The 17,654-nt window shown below is 39.7% G+C and overlaps 1 protein-coding gene across 3 annotated transcripts in view; it reads right to left on the bottom strand.

Moving 5' to 3' along the window:
• The window catches only part of ADAMTS6 (ADAM metallopeptidase with thrombospondin type 1 motif 6), a 353,046-nt gene that overhangs the window by 326,929 nt on the left and 8,463 nt on the right, over window positions 1-17,654 (bottom strand). For all 3 annotated transcript variants that reach the window (XR_008917943.1, XM_056824863.1, XM_056824862.1), the window contains exons 2-4: window positions 15,943-16,322; window positions 12,014-12,378; window positions 942-1,110 (exon numbers count right to left, since the gene is read on the bottom strand). Coding sequence is in view for 2 of the 3 variants with exons in the window: in XM_056824863.1 (XP_056680841.1) it covers window positions 942-1,110; window positions 12,014-12,378; window positions 15,943-16,039 (631 nt within the window). In the remaining variant the exon portion in view is untranslated. The remainder of the gene's footprint in view (window positions 1-941; window positions 1,111-12,013; window positions 12,379-15,942; window positions 16,323-17,654) is intronic.

Raw genomic sequence — 17,654 nt, 5'->3', positions numbered from 1 at the left:
ATTTGATTTTAGGGGTCAGCTAGATGGCTCAGTGGATTGAGGGCCAGGACTAGAAATGAGAGGTCCTGGGTTCAAATCTGGATTCAGACCCTTCACAGCTGTGTGACCCTGGGCAAGTCACTTCACCCCCATTGCCTAATCCTTCCCCCTTTTCTGCCTTGGAACCAACACATGGTATTGATTCTAAGATGGAAGGTAAGAGTTTTTAAAAAGATGAAACTAGATTTTCGTTTTATCTAATTACATTAAAATTTTTTTGGCATTTTGAATGATAATACATTGAATACATGTTAATTTAGGCAGCACTAAAACTTTTACTACATTAATTTGACCTATTAATGAGCCTGGAATGTCTATTCAATTACTAAGTCCTCCTTTGTTTTGGTCATTATAGTTTTGAAGTTATCCTTATTGAGATTTAATGTATTCTTAAATAAGTTAATTCCCAAAATTGCAATCATTTCTACTGTTGCCACAAAATTACCTGCTATGATTGTCACCTACCACATTGCAGAGGTCCCATGATCTGAAAAAATCTCCATAAAATGTTTTGGCCCTCCCTTTATACCAGAGAAAAAGTCTGAATTCTTTTCTTTCTCCCTTACAGGATGTTCACTGTATCTTATTGTAAAATTGGGGTTATGCATTTGTCATAATCTGTATATATGTAACTTTAAGTAAAAATGGGTTTCTAAACTTGTTCTGTGTCATCTACTAGCCTACCCATGTTGTCAACAGCTTCTGCAAAACTCCCCCCAAATTCCAGTTTAATTTCTTATGCTGACCTGTGATATATCAAAACCACGATGGGTAAAGTCGTGATGTGGATGTACTTTGCGAGACACCAAAATAAAGCTACAGTCACTTGTCTAATCAATATTAGTCAAAGAAAGGAAAAGGGGATCATTGTCCATGTTCCAGGGTGCTAAATGCTCACTTACCTGAAACACCACAATGGGAGTGATCATACAGATGCCTTTGTTGAAGGGTAGACTTTTTGTAAACAACATGAGGATGGCCGTTTTCATAACTAAAGTGTTTAGAATCTTCTGTAGTGTTCCTTAAAGGCTCAATAAAATACTCTTCATCTTCTGTAGCAATTACACCGTGCTAAAAGAAGACGGGAAAACAAAAACACAAGTTGAGTTAGTTTACCAAAAACACTGAAAGTGCAAAGTCACTTAGAGGATGTGTTTGTTACTTTCCTCCCACTCCAAGAAATTACAAGAGGAAAGAGAATATATATCATATATTCTTTTTCTCTTCTCTTTTTATTATTTTTTGAAAGAATGCATATTTGTTTTTATATATAACAATATAATATGTAACGTAACAACAGACATATTCTTGAAGCAAATCTAATGGAATCTAGTTTAGAAACTCTACACTTAGTCTAACATCCTCTCTCCACTCCCCTCCAAATCTTCCCCATCTTTCATTATTGCTCTCATTTATAAAGGCATTTCTGACTATAACTAAAGTCTCCTTCCTCTGAGCTCTTACAATAATGATTGTTTTATACAATTTATTTGGCAACTAATGGTATACTAATTTGCGACTGTGTCCTGTGCTGTAGCATGTAAACGCCCTCAATTCAGAGAAGATAAATGTTTTTTTTTCTTTGTGTTCCTTACACAGCACAGAACTATGTTGAATTTCTTTAAACTCTGTATTATTAGCCTTTCACTTCTGTCTTTTACGATAATTAAAGTTCTTTGAAGACTGATGTTTCTTTGAATATTGAAAGTGTTTTGCAAACCCTTAAAGCATCACATAAATGGGGTTATTCCTATTATAACCAAAACAAGAAACATACCAGATAATAGGAACTCAAAAATATTTGTTTATTGATTTAATTTTGTTGCACAGAAACAAAAGGAGAAATGTGAATGCAGAGCAAAGTAAGAACTCATATCACTAGAAGGGAGTAATGTTTGCCATAGTATGGCATATGGGAGGCACATTCCTAGCTTCTCTGATGGAGTGAGACGTGGGATGATCAAGTGAAAAGGAAATCAGAGGCCTTAAGTTCAAATTCTGTCTCACTAGTTTTGTGATCCTGAATAAGTCATCTGATACTAGTCCTTGGTTTTCTCAATTATAAAATAGAGAAGTTTGACTGTTTTCTATGACCATTATTCTAAGTCGTATGGCTTAGTAGTGAAGCCATAAAACATAGGTCCCTGGACTTTAGTTTTTTCAACTGTTAAATGAAAGGACTGGATGATGTCTTAGATGGTGACACCTGGTTCTCAACTTAGGATAAATCTAGAGTTTAGGAAGATTGATATTAACTCAAGTACTTAGGAAAGGGCCCACACTCAGGCAATGTGGGTAGCCACCCACAAATTTAAAGAGTCCTAAGAAGGTGCCTTTGTTCTAGAATACCTTCCTTTTTACTTTCCTTATCAAATGAAATAATATTTTTAAAGCATTTGGTGTGGTACCCTGCACATGGTAGGCTCCTAATAAATGCATATTCTCTCCCTCTTCCCATTAGGGATCCTTTAGTTTCAGAATTTTGTGGCATGGAAGAGTAGATTTGCAACCTGTGATTCATGGTGAGGAAAATCCCTTCACAATTCCAGATCAGCAACTATTGTGCACCTTTTAGCATTAGATAGCATATAGAAATGCAGTGATTTGCTGAGGGTCCTACCACAGGTATATGTGAGAGGTAGGCGTAGAGCCCAATCTTTCCTGACCCCAAGGCCAGCTTTCTATCCATGGACAGAGACTAGAATTCTTTTCCAGTGCAGTCAGCATGATGTAGTGGAAAGAATATTGGATGTGAAGTAGCAAACCTGGGCTTGCTGCTATGAATAATTTTACTTCTCTTGTCCTGATTATCTTCACCTGTTTTCTGAGGGAGTTTAACTAGATAGGCTAATTAACCTTTTTGTGTCAGGCATCCCTTTGATGATGTGGTGAAGACTATGGATCCATTCTTGGGATAATGTTTTTAAATGCATAAGACTACAAAGGAAAGCAATTATGTTAGTATCAAAATATTTTTGTAAAAAAACAAGTTTCTATATTGCAGGTTAAGAACCCTTGAACTATATTATTTATAAGGTCCCTAAAACTTATACAAGTCCTCTATAATTTTGTCTTGATTACAAAACAATTGACTGTTTTCATTATTACTAAAAAATCCATTATGACTATAATAAAATACTTTCCAGGACACTAACAGTGTTGCTGCTACCCAGATACATATGATTTTATCAGAATTATTTCTCATGGAAGGCCTAACTCAGAGCAACAAGACCCAATAGAATAAGTTCACAAGAGGAAAGAGGAAGAAATTGGTCCAGAGTATAAAGCATTATGCCAGAAGGGCTGTTTTAAGAAGGGTACCACCATCTCAGGGGTAGCAGGAGTTACCAAAAGGCAGAGTAGGCTTTGCTTGGGGAAGCGTTGTCCACATTAAATGGGAAAGGAAGCCGGCAAACAAAGAGAAATGAGATGACAGATACTTGAGGTCTGAGAAAAACAGGAGATCCAGTGTATGCAAATAGTCCACAATTTGGAGTGCAAAGGAAACTGAGTACAGCAGCTATCAAGTACTATACTCTCAGGAGCAGGCATGGAACCTGATAAACTGATACCAGAGAAGTGAAGAAAGATGCTTCCTGCTCAGGGTCAGAATGAGTCTCCACATGTGGCTGGGCCCGAATCCACAAGTAGATGGATACAAGTAGATAAATCTAGAGGACAACTAGGTGGCTCAGTGCTTTCATAGCTAGACCTAGAGACTGGAGGTCTTGGGTTCAAATGCAGTCTCAGACACTTCCTAGCTGTGTGATCCTGGGCAAGTCAGCCTCATTGCCTAGTCCTTACTGATCTTCTGCCTCACAACCAATACATGGTATTGATTCTAAGACAGAAGGTACGGGTTTAAAAACAAAACAAAACAAGTTAAGTAAATCTATCTGGTGCAAAGGAATAAAGAAGCCTAAAGATTGACAATACCATTCATTCCTCCTTATCAAGGAATGTTCTCACCTTTTCTTGCACTGATCAACAGTTGTTATCACAACCACAGATTTTGCTTCTGTGTTCCACTCTGTTTCCTTCTATAAAGAGTCCCATCTCTCACATCTGATAGGGGAAAACAGGTTCCAAGTAGTGTTCCTATCTCTTTTTTTCCTCTAAGTAATGCTAGTTCTCATTTATCAAGGTAACTGATTCTGATCAACTTGGCTAAAGACTCAGAGGAACTTGAGCAGCTTTAAAATGGGAATTGCTTCCTGTTACTGACACAAAAGACTAGGCAAGCCATGTCCCTACTGGACCATTTGGAGTGATGATGAAGCCCTCAGTTTCCATTTCAATTTCTCCATCAGATAGAGGTGCTGCTTCTCCATCAATGCTCTGCCATTCTGCTGTGGCAAGCTTTGTTGCTGTTATAAGTAGACATCCTTTTCCAGTTAGGGTAAATGTGGTAGCCACTTTAACCTGTGGCTCATAAAGTTTACTTAGTATCGAATTTAGGAACACAAGCATGGGGGCAACTCCTGGCTCTAGAAAACTGATACTAAAGCATGTCTCCCTCATTCTCAGCACACAGGTACACAATGAAACACAGTTTCAGACATGGTTGATATATTAATATATCTTCCTTAAATATATTTGATTGAGAGTTGGAGGCAGGGTGAAGTGACTGGGTAATGACAGACACCAAAAAAGTATCAATAAAGCATTTTTAAGTGCCAATTATGATAAAGAAATATGTTTTGCATGACTTTACATGCAATGGATATCATATTGCATGCTTTCTCAATGAATGGGGAAGGAGCAGGAGGGAAGGCGAAAACTTGGAAATGAAAAAAAATTTTTAATGAATATTAGGGGGGCAGCTGGGTAGCTCCGTGGATTGAGAGCCAGGCCTAGAGAGAGGAGGTCCTAGGTTCAAATCTGTCCTCAGCCACTTCCTAGCTGTGTGACCCTGGGCAAGTCACTTAACCCCCATTGCCTAGTCCTTACCACTCTTCTGCCTTAGAGCCAATACACGGTATTGATTCTAAGATGGAAGGTAAGGGTTTAAAAAAAAAGTTCATATTAGAAAACAAAATAAATTTAAGGGAACACAGATGGAACAATTTCATCAATACCAGGTTACATTTAATATATACGTCTTTTTAAAAAGAAGCTATACAGGGAGCAGCTGGGTGATTCAGTGGATTCAGAGCCAAGCCTAGAGATGGGAGGTTCTAGGTTCAAATCTAGATTCATATACTTCCTAGCTGTGTGACCCTGGGCAAGTCACTTAACCCTTATTGCCTGGCCCTTATTGCTCTTCTGCCTTAGAGCCATTAATTCTAAGACAGAAGGTAGGGTTTAAAAAAGTATTATTATTATTAATAATAAATAAAATAAAAAGAACCTATATACAGTCCTCTTTTTGTTTGTTTTTTCTCTGTAAACTAAAATGGTCATATTTGTTCATGATATATAATTTTCAAAGAAAATTTTGGTAAAACACAATAGTGGATATGGGTCTCTCCTGATCAGATTTATTATTTCTACCTTTTTCTTTTTAAGAGAGCAGCAGTTATTACTGTATTTACATAGAACAAAACCTCCGACAATCATTATTGCACAGATCAGGGCCCTGGGTGGGCGAAGCAGCCCTAGGAGGGGGCAGAAGGAGTAAGGGAGAGGAGGAAAGAATACCCTCATTCCTGGGGGTGGGGTGGGGGGAATTAAGGATGTAAAATGTTGGGGGGAACCAAGCTTCTGCCTCCCTAAGTTCTCATTCTCCAAAGGGAAAGGAGTGACTAATAATGTGGATATTGGAAGGATAAGGGAAATCAACTTCACTGATAGAAAGGGGGAAGGGGCAGCAGGCAAGAAAAGAAAGAGAAGGAAGTTTTATTCCTTGTTTCATAATTATAGGCTCATCTCTATTCAAGACTACTCACATGGTGCACAATTCCATTAAAATCACTGCCTAGATGCATCTCAACAAAATAGCTCAATAGATGTGAGCAGGAATTCTGATCTCTACAAGACTGAACTGGTGCTTTTATAAGAGACTCCCAGGTGATCCTGGGGTCCGGCATCAGTGATTGGACTTCAATGAAAGGCTGTGGCACTCCGACAGAAATACGAGGACATCCTAAGATGCTCTGGTGGAAACCAAGCTGTGAAGTTCATATTAAGAGCTCTGGTCCTACCCCCTCTAGCAGGAGATGCTAGTGAAGACTTGAGGATCAGGATGTAATACTGGCTTTGACATTGACTTAATAACTTCTGACTCCCTTCTAGCTCTGAATCTATGATTCTTACTCAGTTGCTTTTCCTTCTGCAACTGAGTTACTCCAGCATCAAAATTACTTCTGTTGCCTTTCTTAAATCCCTTTGACCATGGTTACAAAGCAAGTTCTCATCCTTTGAATTCCAGGGACAAAGTAAGTAATAAATTTCCTTTCTTAGAGAGACCCAAGTCTCAAGACCAATACGTTTTTGTTTCTTTTTTACAACTGTTATCTTCCATCTTAGAATCAATAATATATATGTACTGGCTCCAAAGCAGAAGAACAGGAAGGACTAGATAATGGGGGTTAAGTGACTTGCCCAAAGTCATACAGCTAAGAAGTGTCTGAGGCCACATCCAGACCCAGCACCTCCCATCTCTAGGACTGGCTCTCAATGCACTGAGCCACTGAGCTAGTCCTGGTGGATCAAGAAAACTGACTAAAGCTGGACTCACAAATTCAAACAAGTGAGATTTCAAAGATCAGGCTACATTCCTGTCCTTCTGGTGAACCAAGAAACAGAGGAAGACCAACAGGGAGAGACAGAAAAAGAGACAGAGAAATAGACATAGAGACACACCAAAGAGAGACAAAGACAGATTGGCAGAGTGAGAAAAACACATCTAAATGGAGATGGATGGGGAAGGAGAAAGGAAGGAAAGGGAGCCTGAGAGAGAGAGAGCGAGAGAGAGCGAGAGAGAGAGCGAGAGAGAGAGAGAGAGAGAGAGAGAGAGAGAGAGAGAGAGAGAGAGAGAGAACACCAGACCAGGGTTCAGATTCCATTTTCCTTGAGATCAGTCAATATTTTATTTTTCTCTTTGTGTTACTGGTGCTTATCACATAGTAGGTGCTTACTATATCTTGTTGAATCCAACAGAACCCAGATCTCTGGAGCTCAGGGAAAGTAAGACCATATTTTCTGAGACTCAAGAAGTTGGTAAGTCTTTGAAAACATCTCAAATAAAGAGCATGTTCCAAATTCTATGAAGTTGCTTCAGGAGGTTGAGATTTCTAGAGCTCAGGAGACCCAGGTGGCAAAGTACTCTACCTGATGCAGAGGAAGAAGTTCAGCAGACATCTAAGGTTTAAGTGACCAAGAAAGAGTATTTCCCAAGCTAGGACAATACGGCTAGAATTGGGGTCCTGGGCTCAGGCACAGAAAGGACAGGAGATTTCCGGGAGTGTGAGCAGGCCAGAGAAGTTGAGTTAGAAGCAGTTGTAGTCTCTGCACACTGTCATGCCAGGTGGTGGATGCCATGTCTAAGGAGGAGGGATAGAACTGAGGAAGTATCATTCTTACTGAGTAGTTACTTCATGCCAAGCACTGAGCTCACTAAGAGTACCAAAAAAGGCAAAAACATGAACCTCAGTCCTCAAGGAACTCGCATTCTACTGGATGTGATGTAGATACTAGAAGGCAGAGTAAGACAAGAAGAACAAACGCCATATCAACAGTCACCACCTGGGAGAACTCCACATGTTGAAGCAGCATCACAAGGCAGATGGTCCAAGAGCCAGATCAGCAGGAGGAAAAGTAAAGTTTTCAAAACAAATAAGCTGTCCCATTTGTACGTGGGTGTCTCTAATACTAAGTAGCCTCCTAAAGCCCTACCTCCTGACTCAAGGGTTCCTTCTGTGCTTTTCTTATATGTGTCCTTGCTGGCCACAATCAGAACTGCTTCTCCAAGAGAGAGGCTCTACCCAAGTCCATTGGGGAAGGGAGAGCACGTCCCCCTGGCTAGAGCTAGGAAAAACAGAAATGGGGAGCCCGATAGCTCCTGAAAATCCCTGTGCAGGTCTGAGGCAGCTGAGCAGCATGCTGGTTACCAGAAAGGGCAGAAAGGAGCTGAAAGGGACAGAACAATATTGAAGGAGGGCACATAAAATTCGCTTATTTCCGAGGTGGCCTTAGGTATGAAAATGAAAATAGGTACTGTGGTACGATTTACTGGGCCAGAAATCTGGGAGCTTGAGTGTGTCTTTTAGTGTGTCAGTTACTCTCTGGGTGTGATCTTGGGCCAGCCACAAAGACCTGGATTAAAATCCCGACTAATCAAATACTTGTTGTGTGACTGTGCTTACCTCCTAGATACTGCCTAGGCAGCTTTAACACTCTAAATTACAAAACAGGTGCTTACAGGGACTTTTCTCATCTGGAAACACCTAATACCAATGAAATTACACATTCAATCTCTGTCTCTTCATCATAAAAATGCATAATACAGGTGGCAGCTGGGTAGCTCAGTGGATTGACAGTCAGGCCTGGAGATGGGAGGTCCTGGGTCCAAATCTGGCCTCAGACACTTCCCAGCTGTGTGACCCTGGGCAAGTCACTTAACCTCCATTGCCTAGCCCTTACCACTCTTCTGCCTTGGAAACAATACATAGTATTGATTTCAAGATGGAAGGTAAGGGTTTAAAAAAATAAATGAATGAATGAATGAATGAATGAATGAATGAATGAATGAATGAATAAATAAAAATATATAATACAGAGAATACTATGAGATTCAATAAGACAATGTATGGGGAAAGTACTTTTTAAAGTATGTAGAATTATGGTCTTTAAGAAAGCATGAGGGGCAGCTAAGTGGCTCATCAGGCAGACCTGGTGATGCAAGGTCCCAGGTTAAAATCTGACCTCAGATACTTGCTAGCTGTGTGACCCTGGACAAGTCACTTAACTCCAATTGCCTAGCCCCTACTGATATTTACTATTGAATCTAACACAGAAGGTAAGGGGGGAGGAAGAGGAAGAGGAAGAGGAAGATGAGGAGGAGGAGGAAGAGGATATCTAAGAAGCATATCTACGTGCTCTGAAATGCCTACTGAAGCTCCTGCCTGTTTATGTCCCTTTGACTTCTGTAAGCCACATGGATTAGATCTAGTGAGGCATTAAATGGATGGTAGAGTTTTTCTTTTCTTGAAACAATCACTTCACAAGGATGCTCTAGCATTTACCCATGATTTATAGGCATTAACAGGGATGCCAAACTTGGTTGAGGACTGAGCATAGTTCCTCCTTATGGTAATTCACATCTTCCATCAAAAGAGAATGTTTACAACAGAGATTTATTTTGGATAAATTTATTCAAAGCAACAACTCACTGTTTTGAATAGAAATGCAACATCCTAATAAACACTACTTATTTAGGAAGAAACTCATGATAAATGTATACAACATGTCATCTACATAAGAATCTTATCCTCTTAAGGCCAAATCCTACCCAGATAGTTAAGTCATGATTCTGGCTGATTCATTCCTGCCAGAAATTTCTGCAGAAAACAGAAAAAAAAGGTCTAGATTCTTCTCTGTTTCATAAAGTATAACTTCAGGGAGAGAGAGAGAGGGGGAGAGAGAGAGAGAGAGAGAGAGAGAGAGAGAGAGAGAGAGAGAGAGAGAGAGAGAGAGAGAGAGAGAGAGAGAGAGAAATATGGATGCAGTATTGCCAGGCACAGTGTAAAGCATTTGAGCCAATCTCTGCTTTCAAGGAGTTTACATTCTTTTTTTTTAAACCCTTACCTTCTGTCTTAGAATCACTTCTGTGGGTTGGTTCTAAGGCAGGAGAGCAGTAAAGGCTAGGCAATGGGGGTTAAGTGACTTGCCCAGGATCACACAACTGGGAAGTGTCTGGGACCAAATTTGAACCCAGGACCTCCTCTCTCTAAGCATGGCTTTCAATCCACTGAGCCACCCAGCTGCCCCCAAGTTTACATTCTAAAAGGGGAAAGACAAGACATAAAGGGGAGCTGAAATGGGGATTTCAGCACAGGTAGCATGATTTGGAAAGGACTCGAGTCTTTCAAATGCTATGCTCTTTATGTGATTTCTTAGCCATAATGAGATGAAGATAATGATATAGCTAAGTAGCATTGGGGGAATCAATGATTTCTGAAAATATATGTTAGGGGGAAGCTGGGAGGCTCAATGGATAGAGCCCAGGCCTGGAGTCAGGAGGTCCTGGGTTCAAAGATGGCCTCAGATATTTCCTAGCTGTGTGACCCTGGACAAGTCACTTAACCCCAAGTACCTAGCTCTTGCTGCTCTTCTATCTTAGAAGTCATACTAATAAGGCATAAGGTAAAGGTTTAGAGGAAAAGTAATTATATAGTCGGCATGGAAATATCTGTCATTCCTTCCCTATTTGTAGAAAGCAGAGAGAGAGATTTGTGGATATGAACAAATGTATGATCTCTGGCAACTGCTTTCTCTGCTCTGGGATTTAATTGCCCAGTATAAAATGAGGAAGTTTAAGCCCAATCTCTAAGGTCCCTTCCAATTCCATTCAAACTATGAGGCTGCGTTGATTGACTCTGTATGCATGGGATAGATAGCATGATATGATGGAAATAGGACTGGTCTGTTACCAATGGAGTTGCAGTCATCTCAGGTTCCCAGTATTGTAGCCTTATGTTTAATCTTCCCCATAAAGACAATTAAGATTTATCTTCCGTCTTTAGATGAGAACTTTATGTCAGAAGAGATATTGCTATAGTGGTGTTTGTATATTTACTTTTTTAAGGACTAAACTCTAATCCCTCTCTAAGTGAGAGTTCTAGCAGTCATCAGCCCCATCGAATGTATTTCCAACCACTAGAACTTCTAAAAGAAAAGGAGAAGGGAAAAGAAGGGAAGAGGCATTTATTAAGTACCTACTCTGTGCTAGACACTAAGCTAAGCGCTTTAAAAATATTTCATTTGATCTCATTTTAAGAAGGAGAAGTAACATAGTGCAGTGGATTTGGAGGGAGAAGCCCCGGGCTGGAATCCCAGTTCCATGATGCATTATCTTTGTACCCTTTAGCAAGTCATTAAAGCTCTCTAGGCCTCAGTTTCCTCATCTGTAAAAAGAGAGGTTTGGACCAGATGACCTCTAAGATCTAAAACTAGGATCCTAAGCTCTGTCACAGAAAATCTGACGGAAGAAAAGGTCATCTTTCTCACTTGAATCAGTTTTCTTTATATTTGAAGGGTATCTTTCTGACAAATCAAAAACAGAGACCCTCTGAAATCCAGATGACAAAGCAGTCTGGACACCTTTTGTTTCATTCTGTACAGTGCAAAGATTTAAAAGCCCTTCCTTCTAGGAAAAAGAATCCTTTCCAAAAATATTCCCAAGAAAAATAAGAATGGAAAAGACAACTTTTTAGACTTTCGTCCACCTTTAAATCATCTATACAATTCCTTTTATTGGAGCAAGTTCTGATGGAATGTGTTTTGAAAATGCAGATTTATTCCAAAACCAAATGATATATTTGAGAATAACACGAATTTCTCTTTTGCCTGATTTCTTTCTTGAGAAAAGAAACGGAAGGCAGAAAACTTCACAATAGCTCACGTACTCCAACACTCACTTCCCCAAGCAAACTTCAGATATTTGTCCAGGTAAAGCACCATATTTGTTGTATATCTTTCGGTGCAGTTAGTGGTCAAGGGTTGAGAAGGGACCATGCACTCCACCACAAACCCCCTCTGCCTGGAGCCTCATTGTGTCCCTGACCCCCTTGTTCTCTCATAAACTATGATTTTTATGGCCTGATTCTGCATGATTGTGCAAAGTTCAGTGCTTTTTGGAAATGTACATGTCCCATTATAGCAGAACAGACTAATCTTTTTTTTTTTAAAAGAACTGACTACTTTTAAAAGCCTTTCGGGGGGGGGGGGGGGGGGGGAGAGGGGAATGCGTACTCTTTCCTGGATAAATATGTTCTTCCTCCTAACAGAAATCAAACATGTCGCATACACTTACCAACCCAATGCAGTTGCTTATAGCCACTTTAGTTGTGCTGTGTTGATCTTGTAAGTATCCTGTGTAATGACAGTTGTCTAAAAAACCATGCTTCCACTGGGGCCCGTCTTTCCCCCAGTATTCCACGGTAAAATGTTTGGACACTAAATCTGTGTTGAGAGTCAAGTTTAAATGAAAGTGCTTGCCATAGGCTGAGAGTTTAAAAAATAACTTAGATCCTGCCTGTTGTGGGTCAACAGGGTCCGTACTCCGCCTTCTCCTTGAGCGTTTGTCATTTTTCACAGTAAAGCTGAGGAAAGCTCCATTTTGATCAACCCTGATTGGGATGGTGAGCTGGTAGTGTTCAAGGTATGACAGGAATTCCTCTTTGTAATCACAAAGTAGAACAGTCCAGGAGATGAGCATGAAAGAGAAGAAAATGGAACAGAACCAAGCAGTAGTACACACAATGCCATACTATTAAGCCTACTCACCAGCATACAGGAGTGAGGTACCGGTAAACAAATCACTTAGAAAAATAAAACAAAGAGGGGAAATGGATGAAAGTTGAACACGCCCCTAATCATTTAACTTTATTCGTAGGATGAGTTCAGGGGTATGTTAAACATGTATGTTAACAGTCAGCTCTCTGGGGAAAATGTCCACATGGCACATTTTGGAAATTTAATCTGAATTCTTAACCTTTTTCCATCACTTTCTTAAATCTAGATAATCAACAACAACAACAAAATTAAGCCAATGTAACAAACACTTGTTGATTTCTAAACTGTAAATGCTTTCATCAGAAATTTAAAGATTGGCTTTCACGAGCCATACACCCCTGGATGGATTTCTCCCGCCCCAATTTCTACCAAATTGTATAAAGTGAATTTGGGGGACCTAGTTCTGCCTTGTGCATAAAATTGTCCATCAAAATGAAAGTCAAAATTACAATAAGCCCATGGGCAACCCAAAGCAAAATGGATTGGGTGAGAATTCTCCAAGGTTTTAAACAATAATGCCCTGAAAAGTGAGCCAAAACTTCTTACCAGAAAATAATGAGAGCACCCCATTTGTATGTTCCTTGCCCACATTTCCCAAATGGTAGTTCTTTAGTTTCCTTACCTTTCCCTCTAATGCCCCCCATTTGCTAGGTAGGCTAAGGGAATAAATGGAAATACTTGCCCACAAAAAAAGAAAAAGAGAAAGTTCCCCTATGAGTATAAATTCCCATGAAACTATAGCCAAAAGAAAACAGAGGGGAAGGGGCTGAGATAATATCATTTCCTCTAGACCAAACTACATGCTAAAAGCCACAGTTCTAAGAGTGACAGACTGGGCAGTGTTGGAATTGAAGTCCACAGACCTGGGTGGGAATCTTGCCTCAAATCTTTCCTGGCTGTTACAATAGAGAGACCTTCTCAGAGCCTCTTTTTTCTTATTTGTAAAATAGCCTTAATGATTTTTGTCCCACTTACCTCACGGGGTCATTGTGAGGGAAGCGCTCCGTCCATTTTAAAAATGCTACATCCATGTGAATTATTCTTATCATTAGCTACTTCCTAAGAGTTACATTTGGTACATCTAGGTCCCAGTCTTGGCTCTTCTCTGGAGAGCCCTTGAAAATTTAGAGCACTATCTTCTGAAAGACTGTTTCTTGCTGAATCTGAATCCTCTTGGGAACAGGCATTAGAAAAAATGTGCCATTTTACAATGACCAGAGTCACACCACTTCCTAGAGTAAGGTGGCATTTTGTCCACTGCTAACCGGTAATCATCAAACATAGCTCATGGAGCTTACCTTATTTGAACTGATAAAAAGAAAAAAAAAGAGCCTTGGAAAGTAGACATCAGGCATTAACTAGCACTAGCAGCATTAACTATAAGCCCGGTATCACTCACTTTACTTTTCGCCTCTCTTGAAGGGACTCTTCCATAATAAGAAAATCTATTTTATGGATTACAGAGAGCCAAGCACTCTAAAAAACGAAGGAGAGGTTTCTTCTGGACCATAACGTGTGCTCTTGTCTGATTCTAATCCCTAGATTTAAATTCCTGGAGACCAGGAGTACTGAGCATCAAGATGTCCATCCTTGTCCTTGTCTCCTGAATGCTCTCTAGACAGTATAAATTCATTGACCTGCCTCCCAACAAGACCATGGCCAACAGCCCCGGAAACTGGTCGGTCCTTGTCTAGCAATGAAAGGCTGAACACTAGTGGGCTATGCAAGTCCAATATCCTCCCCATCTAGCCCTGTCCTGTTCTTCATATCCTGCTCTACTGGTTCAAATCTGGCAAATCACATGGCCCATGCCTACTGATTATTGGCATATACAAATGTTCCAAAGGGATGAATGCAGTTTTCAGCTTTATTAGCTTAAAAATATGATTTTGAGGATGCTCGCTCTCTCTCTGTCTTTCTCTCTCTCTCTCTCTCTCTCTTTCTCTCTCTCTCTCTCTCTCTCTCTCTCTTCTCTTCTCTCTCTGTCTCTCTGTCTTTCTCTCTGTCTCTCTGTCTTTCTGTCTCTATCTCTCTGTCTTTCTGTCTCTGTCTCTCTGTCTTTCTCTCTGTCTTTCTCTCTGTCTCTGTCTCTGTCTCTTTCTCTCTGTCTCTATCTCTGTCTCTGTCTCTCTCTCTCTCTCCGTCTCTCTCTCCTCTTCTCTCTCTGTCTCTCTCTCTCTGTCTTTCTCTCTGTCTCTCTGTCTTTCTGTCTCTATCTCTCTGTCTTTCTGTCTCTGTCTCTGTCTTTCTCTCTGTCTCTGTCTCTCTCTCTTTCTCTCTGTCTCTGTCTCTGTGCATAAGTATATTCACACATGTACATGTATATACATGTATGTGTGTATGGCATATCTATACAGGAGGTAGGGATCTATTTCTAAAACATGGCTTCCTCTTACTCCTCCCTGCCAGACTGAGTGCTCTTCTTTTGGAGAGGACATGTTGCCAAGCTTTTCCAAGAAGCAAGGATCAATATGGGTATGTGTGCAAGTGTGTGTGATTCTAGGAAGATTTTACCAGTTGTAAAGGAGGATCCTTCCCTTGGGAGAGCTATGAAAGTTTCATGTCACCATGAAATTCTGATGAAACTATGACAAAGCTCAAAATCCAAGTCAAAGTCATTAACAAAATTTCCGTACTTTAAAAAAAACTGGAAGTGTTGTGGGAGGACTACCTACTTATTGGAGCATTAATACCACTCTAGGATTGCAGCCTAGCAGTTTTATATACATATTTATACAAATGTGTCTGTATATAAATACATATAGATGCATGTGTATAAATATATATACACATATACTTAATAAATCATTATATGTTTCATTATGTGTACCCACATACATATTGATTCCTGTTTTTTGTCAAACCCTGGCAATGTGTCCTCTCCAAAAGAAGGGGCCCAGCCTGGCAGGGAGGACTGAGAAAAAGTTAAAAGCTAAAATGACATTCGTACCATCTATAAACATAATAAAGTCCCCAAATTAATCCTTAGTCAATGCTGCAAAGTAGGGCTTAATATTTTTGATGTTCCCTATATACGAAGTCTTCTTTGACTTAGAGAGAACATTTATTCAATACTCTCTTGATTTTGTCATGATACTGGATAGGCATTCTGTCACGTGGGGAATTTGAAAATGTCTTGAACAGAAAAGCCCACTCATGAAGTAAAAAAAGTTCAACTTATAATAAAAGGGAAGGAAAGGTCGCCACAAAGGGTTGACATTTATAACATGGCCCTTGACAGAAAGATAATCTGCTTTGAAAAGAAAAACAAAACTTATACAGGTGAGCCTGGCTCTGTTCCCCTTATTTAACTTCCATTATAAGAGGGCTCGGCTGCGGTGGCCATGGTCCCCAAGACACTCTTCATTCAGCTAGAATCACCCTCACCCAGCACTGCACAGTTGAAGAGTAACAATCTCTCACCAGTTGTAAAAGGAAGAACCCTACCTTGGGAGCGGTATGAAAGCCTGGTGTCACTGTGAAATTCCGATGAAGCCATGACGAGGCTCAAAATCCAGGTCAACGTCTTCCACAAAATTTCCATAATTTAGAAAAAATGGATGTGTTGTTGGAGGGCTACCTACTTGCTAGAGAATGAACAGCACTCCAGTACCGCAGCATAACAGTTTTGTTTGCTATCTATTGGAAATTTAGTGATTAGATATTCCACTTTTTAGCAGGTGCTCGTTTCCAACATCCTGTGCTTTCTCCTCTCTCTGGATTCATTGTTTTTTCAATACAAAATGAAAAAGAAAGATAAAGTTGTAAAAATTTTCACCAGTAAGACATTAAGCTGGGTAGTTGCAGAAGTAGGGCCATTTTTGTACCTAGAACACCCAAAAAAAAATAAAGTTAAAATACAATCATCTGGATGGACAGATTCACTGTATATCGTAGAATGCTTGCCAAAGTACATAAATTACAAAATAACTTGAGGGAATTCAATTAGACCATTGTTGTTCTTTATAGTCTAAATAAACATCCATAAGACTAAACATGGAGCTAGAAACCTAAATGGTATTTTTATCTGAACAATGCCAGATCTAGTTAATAGCCAAAGAAGGAACCAAAGGAGGGATCATGATATATACAGATACATAGATATCTGTATACATATTCGTGTGTTTGTATATGTCTAAATCTCTGGAATGGAGCAGGATAATACTTGCCTACTCTCATTTTTTTATAAAATCAAAAATAAAAATTGCATGCATTTTCTAAGGCAGTTGTCATAATGACAAATGGGAGGCCAGTTGCACTCCATAATACGTTTTCAGTTCAATTCATACTCCGAGACTATAGGCATTGTTACCCTCAGTGATCGGTATCGTTTCTCTGACAATGCAAATCTGTAAATATAGTGACATAGAACAGCTGCCTCTACACACCCAAACAGTAGCCCAAACTAAGCTGCTGAAAAGTTAAAAAACAGTTTATAGTAATCTCCCACTTATGTGGAGGTCATGAATCCAACAGCCTCGGCTATCTAGAGTATAGCCAAGAAATGGGATGCAAACAAGCATAAACAAAGTTTCTGAAAGGTCAAGATGGACATGCATATCCATACTAATGACCCAAGGAAGATATCTCCCTCTGGACATATTTACTCTCACTTTATCAATGATTTTAAAACAAACTTGCTGACCTGGTTTCCTAGACTACAGACCAAAAGCTGTTAAATCAGAATAGATCTTTGGGCTGCTAGAGAGAGATGCATTCACCGAGAGCCAATAGAAGCATATAGAGATGGAGAGATGTAAAATAAGAAGTCAAAAAACAATCTACAAACATTTCCTGCAAAATCAAATTGCCTTATACATCTAAATAGTACTAGAAGGAATCACCGTATTACATTATATTAAACGATCATATAAGTCACAGGGTGACTAGTTGGTACAGTGGATAGAGTACCAGACCTGGAATCAGGAAGACTCCTCTTCCTGAGTTCAAATCTGGTCTCAGATATTTTGCTAGCTGTATGGTCCTGAGCAAGTCACTTAACCCTATTTGCTTGTTTCCTCATCCAAAAAATGAACTAGAGAAGGAAGTGACAAATGAGTCTAGTATCTTTGCCAAAAAACAAAAACAAAAAACTCAATGGGGTCATAGAGAGTTGGACACAAATGAAAAATGACTGAACATAGAAGTCATGTTTATGA

Source organism: Monodelphis domestica, chromosome 3, assembly GCF_027887165.1.
Source record: "Monodelphis domestica isolate mMonDom1 chromosome 3, mMonDom1.pri, whole genome shotgun sequence".
NCBI classification, from domain to species: domain Eukaryota; kingdom Metazoa; phylum Chordata; class Mammalia; order Didelphimorphia; family Didelphidae; genus Monodelphis; species Monodelphis domestica.
Note: the sequence above shows the minus strand (reverse complement) of the source record. Positions and strands in the feature narration are given on the sequence as shown.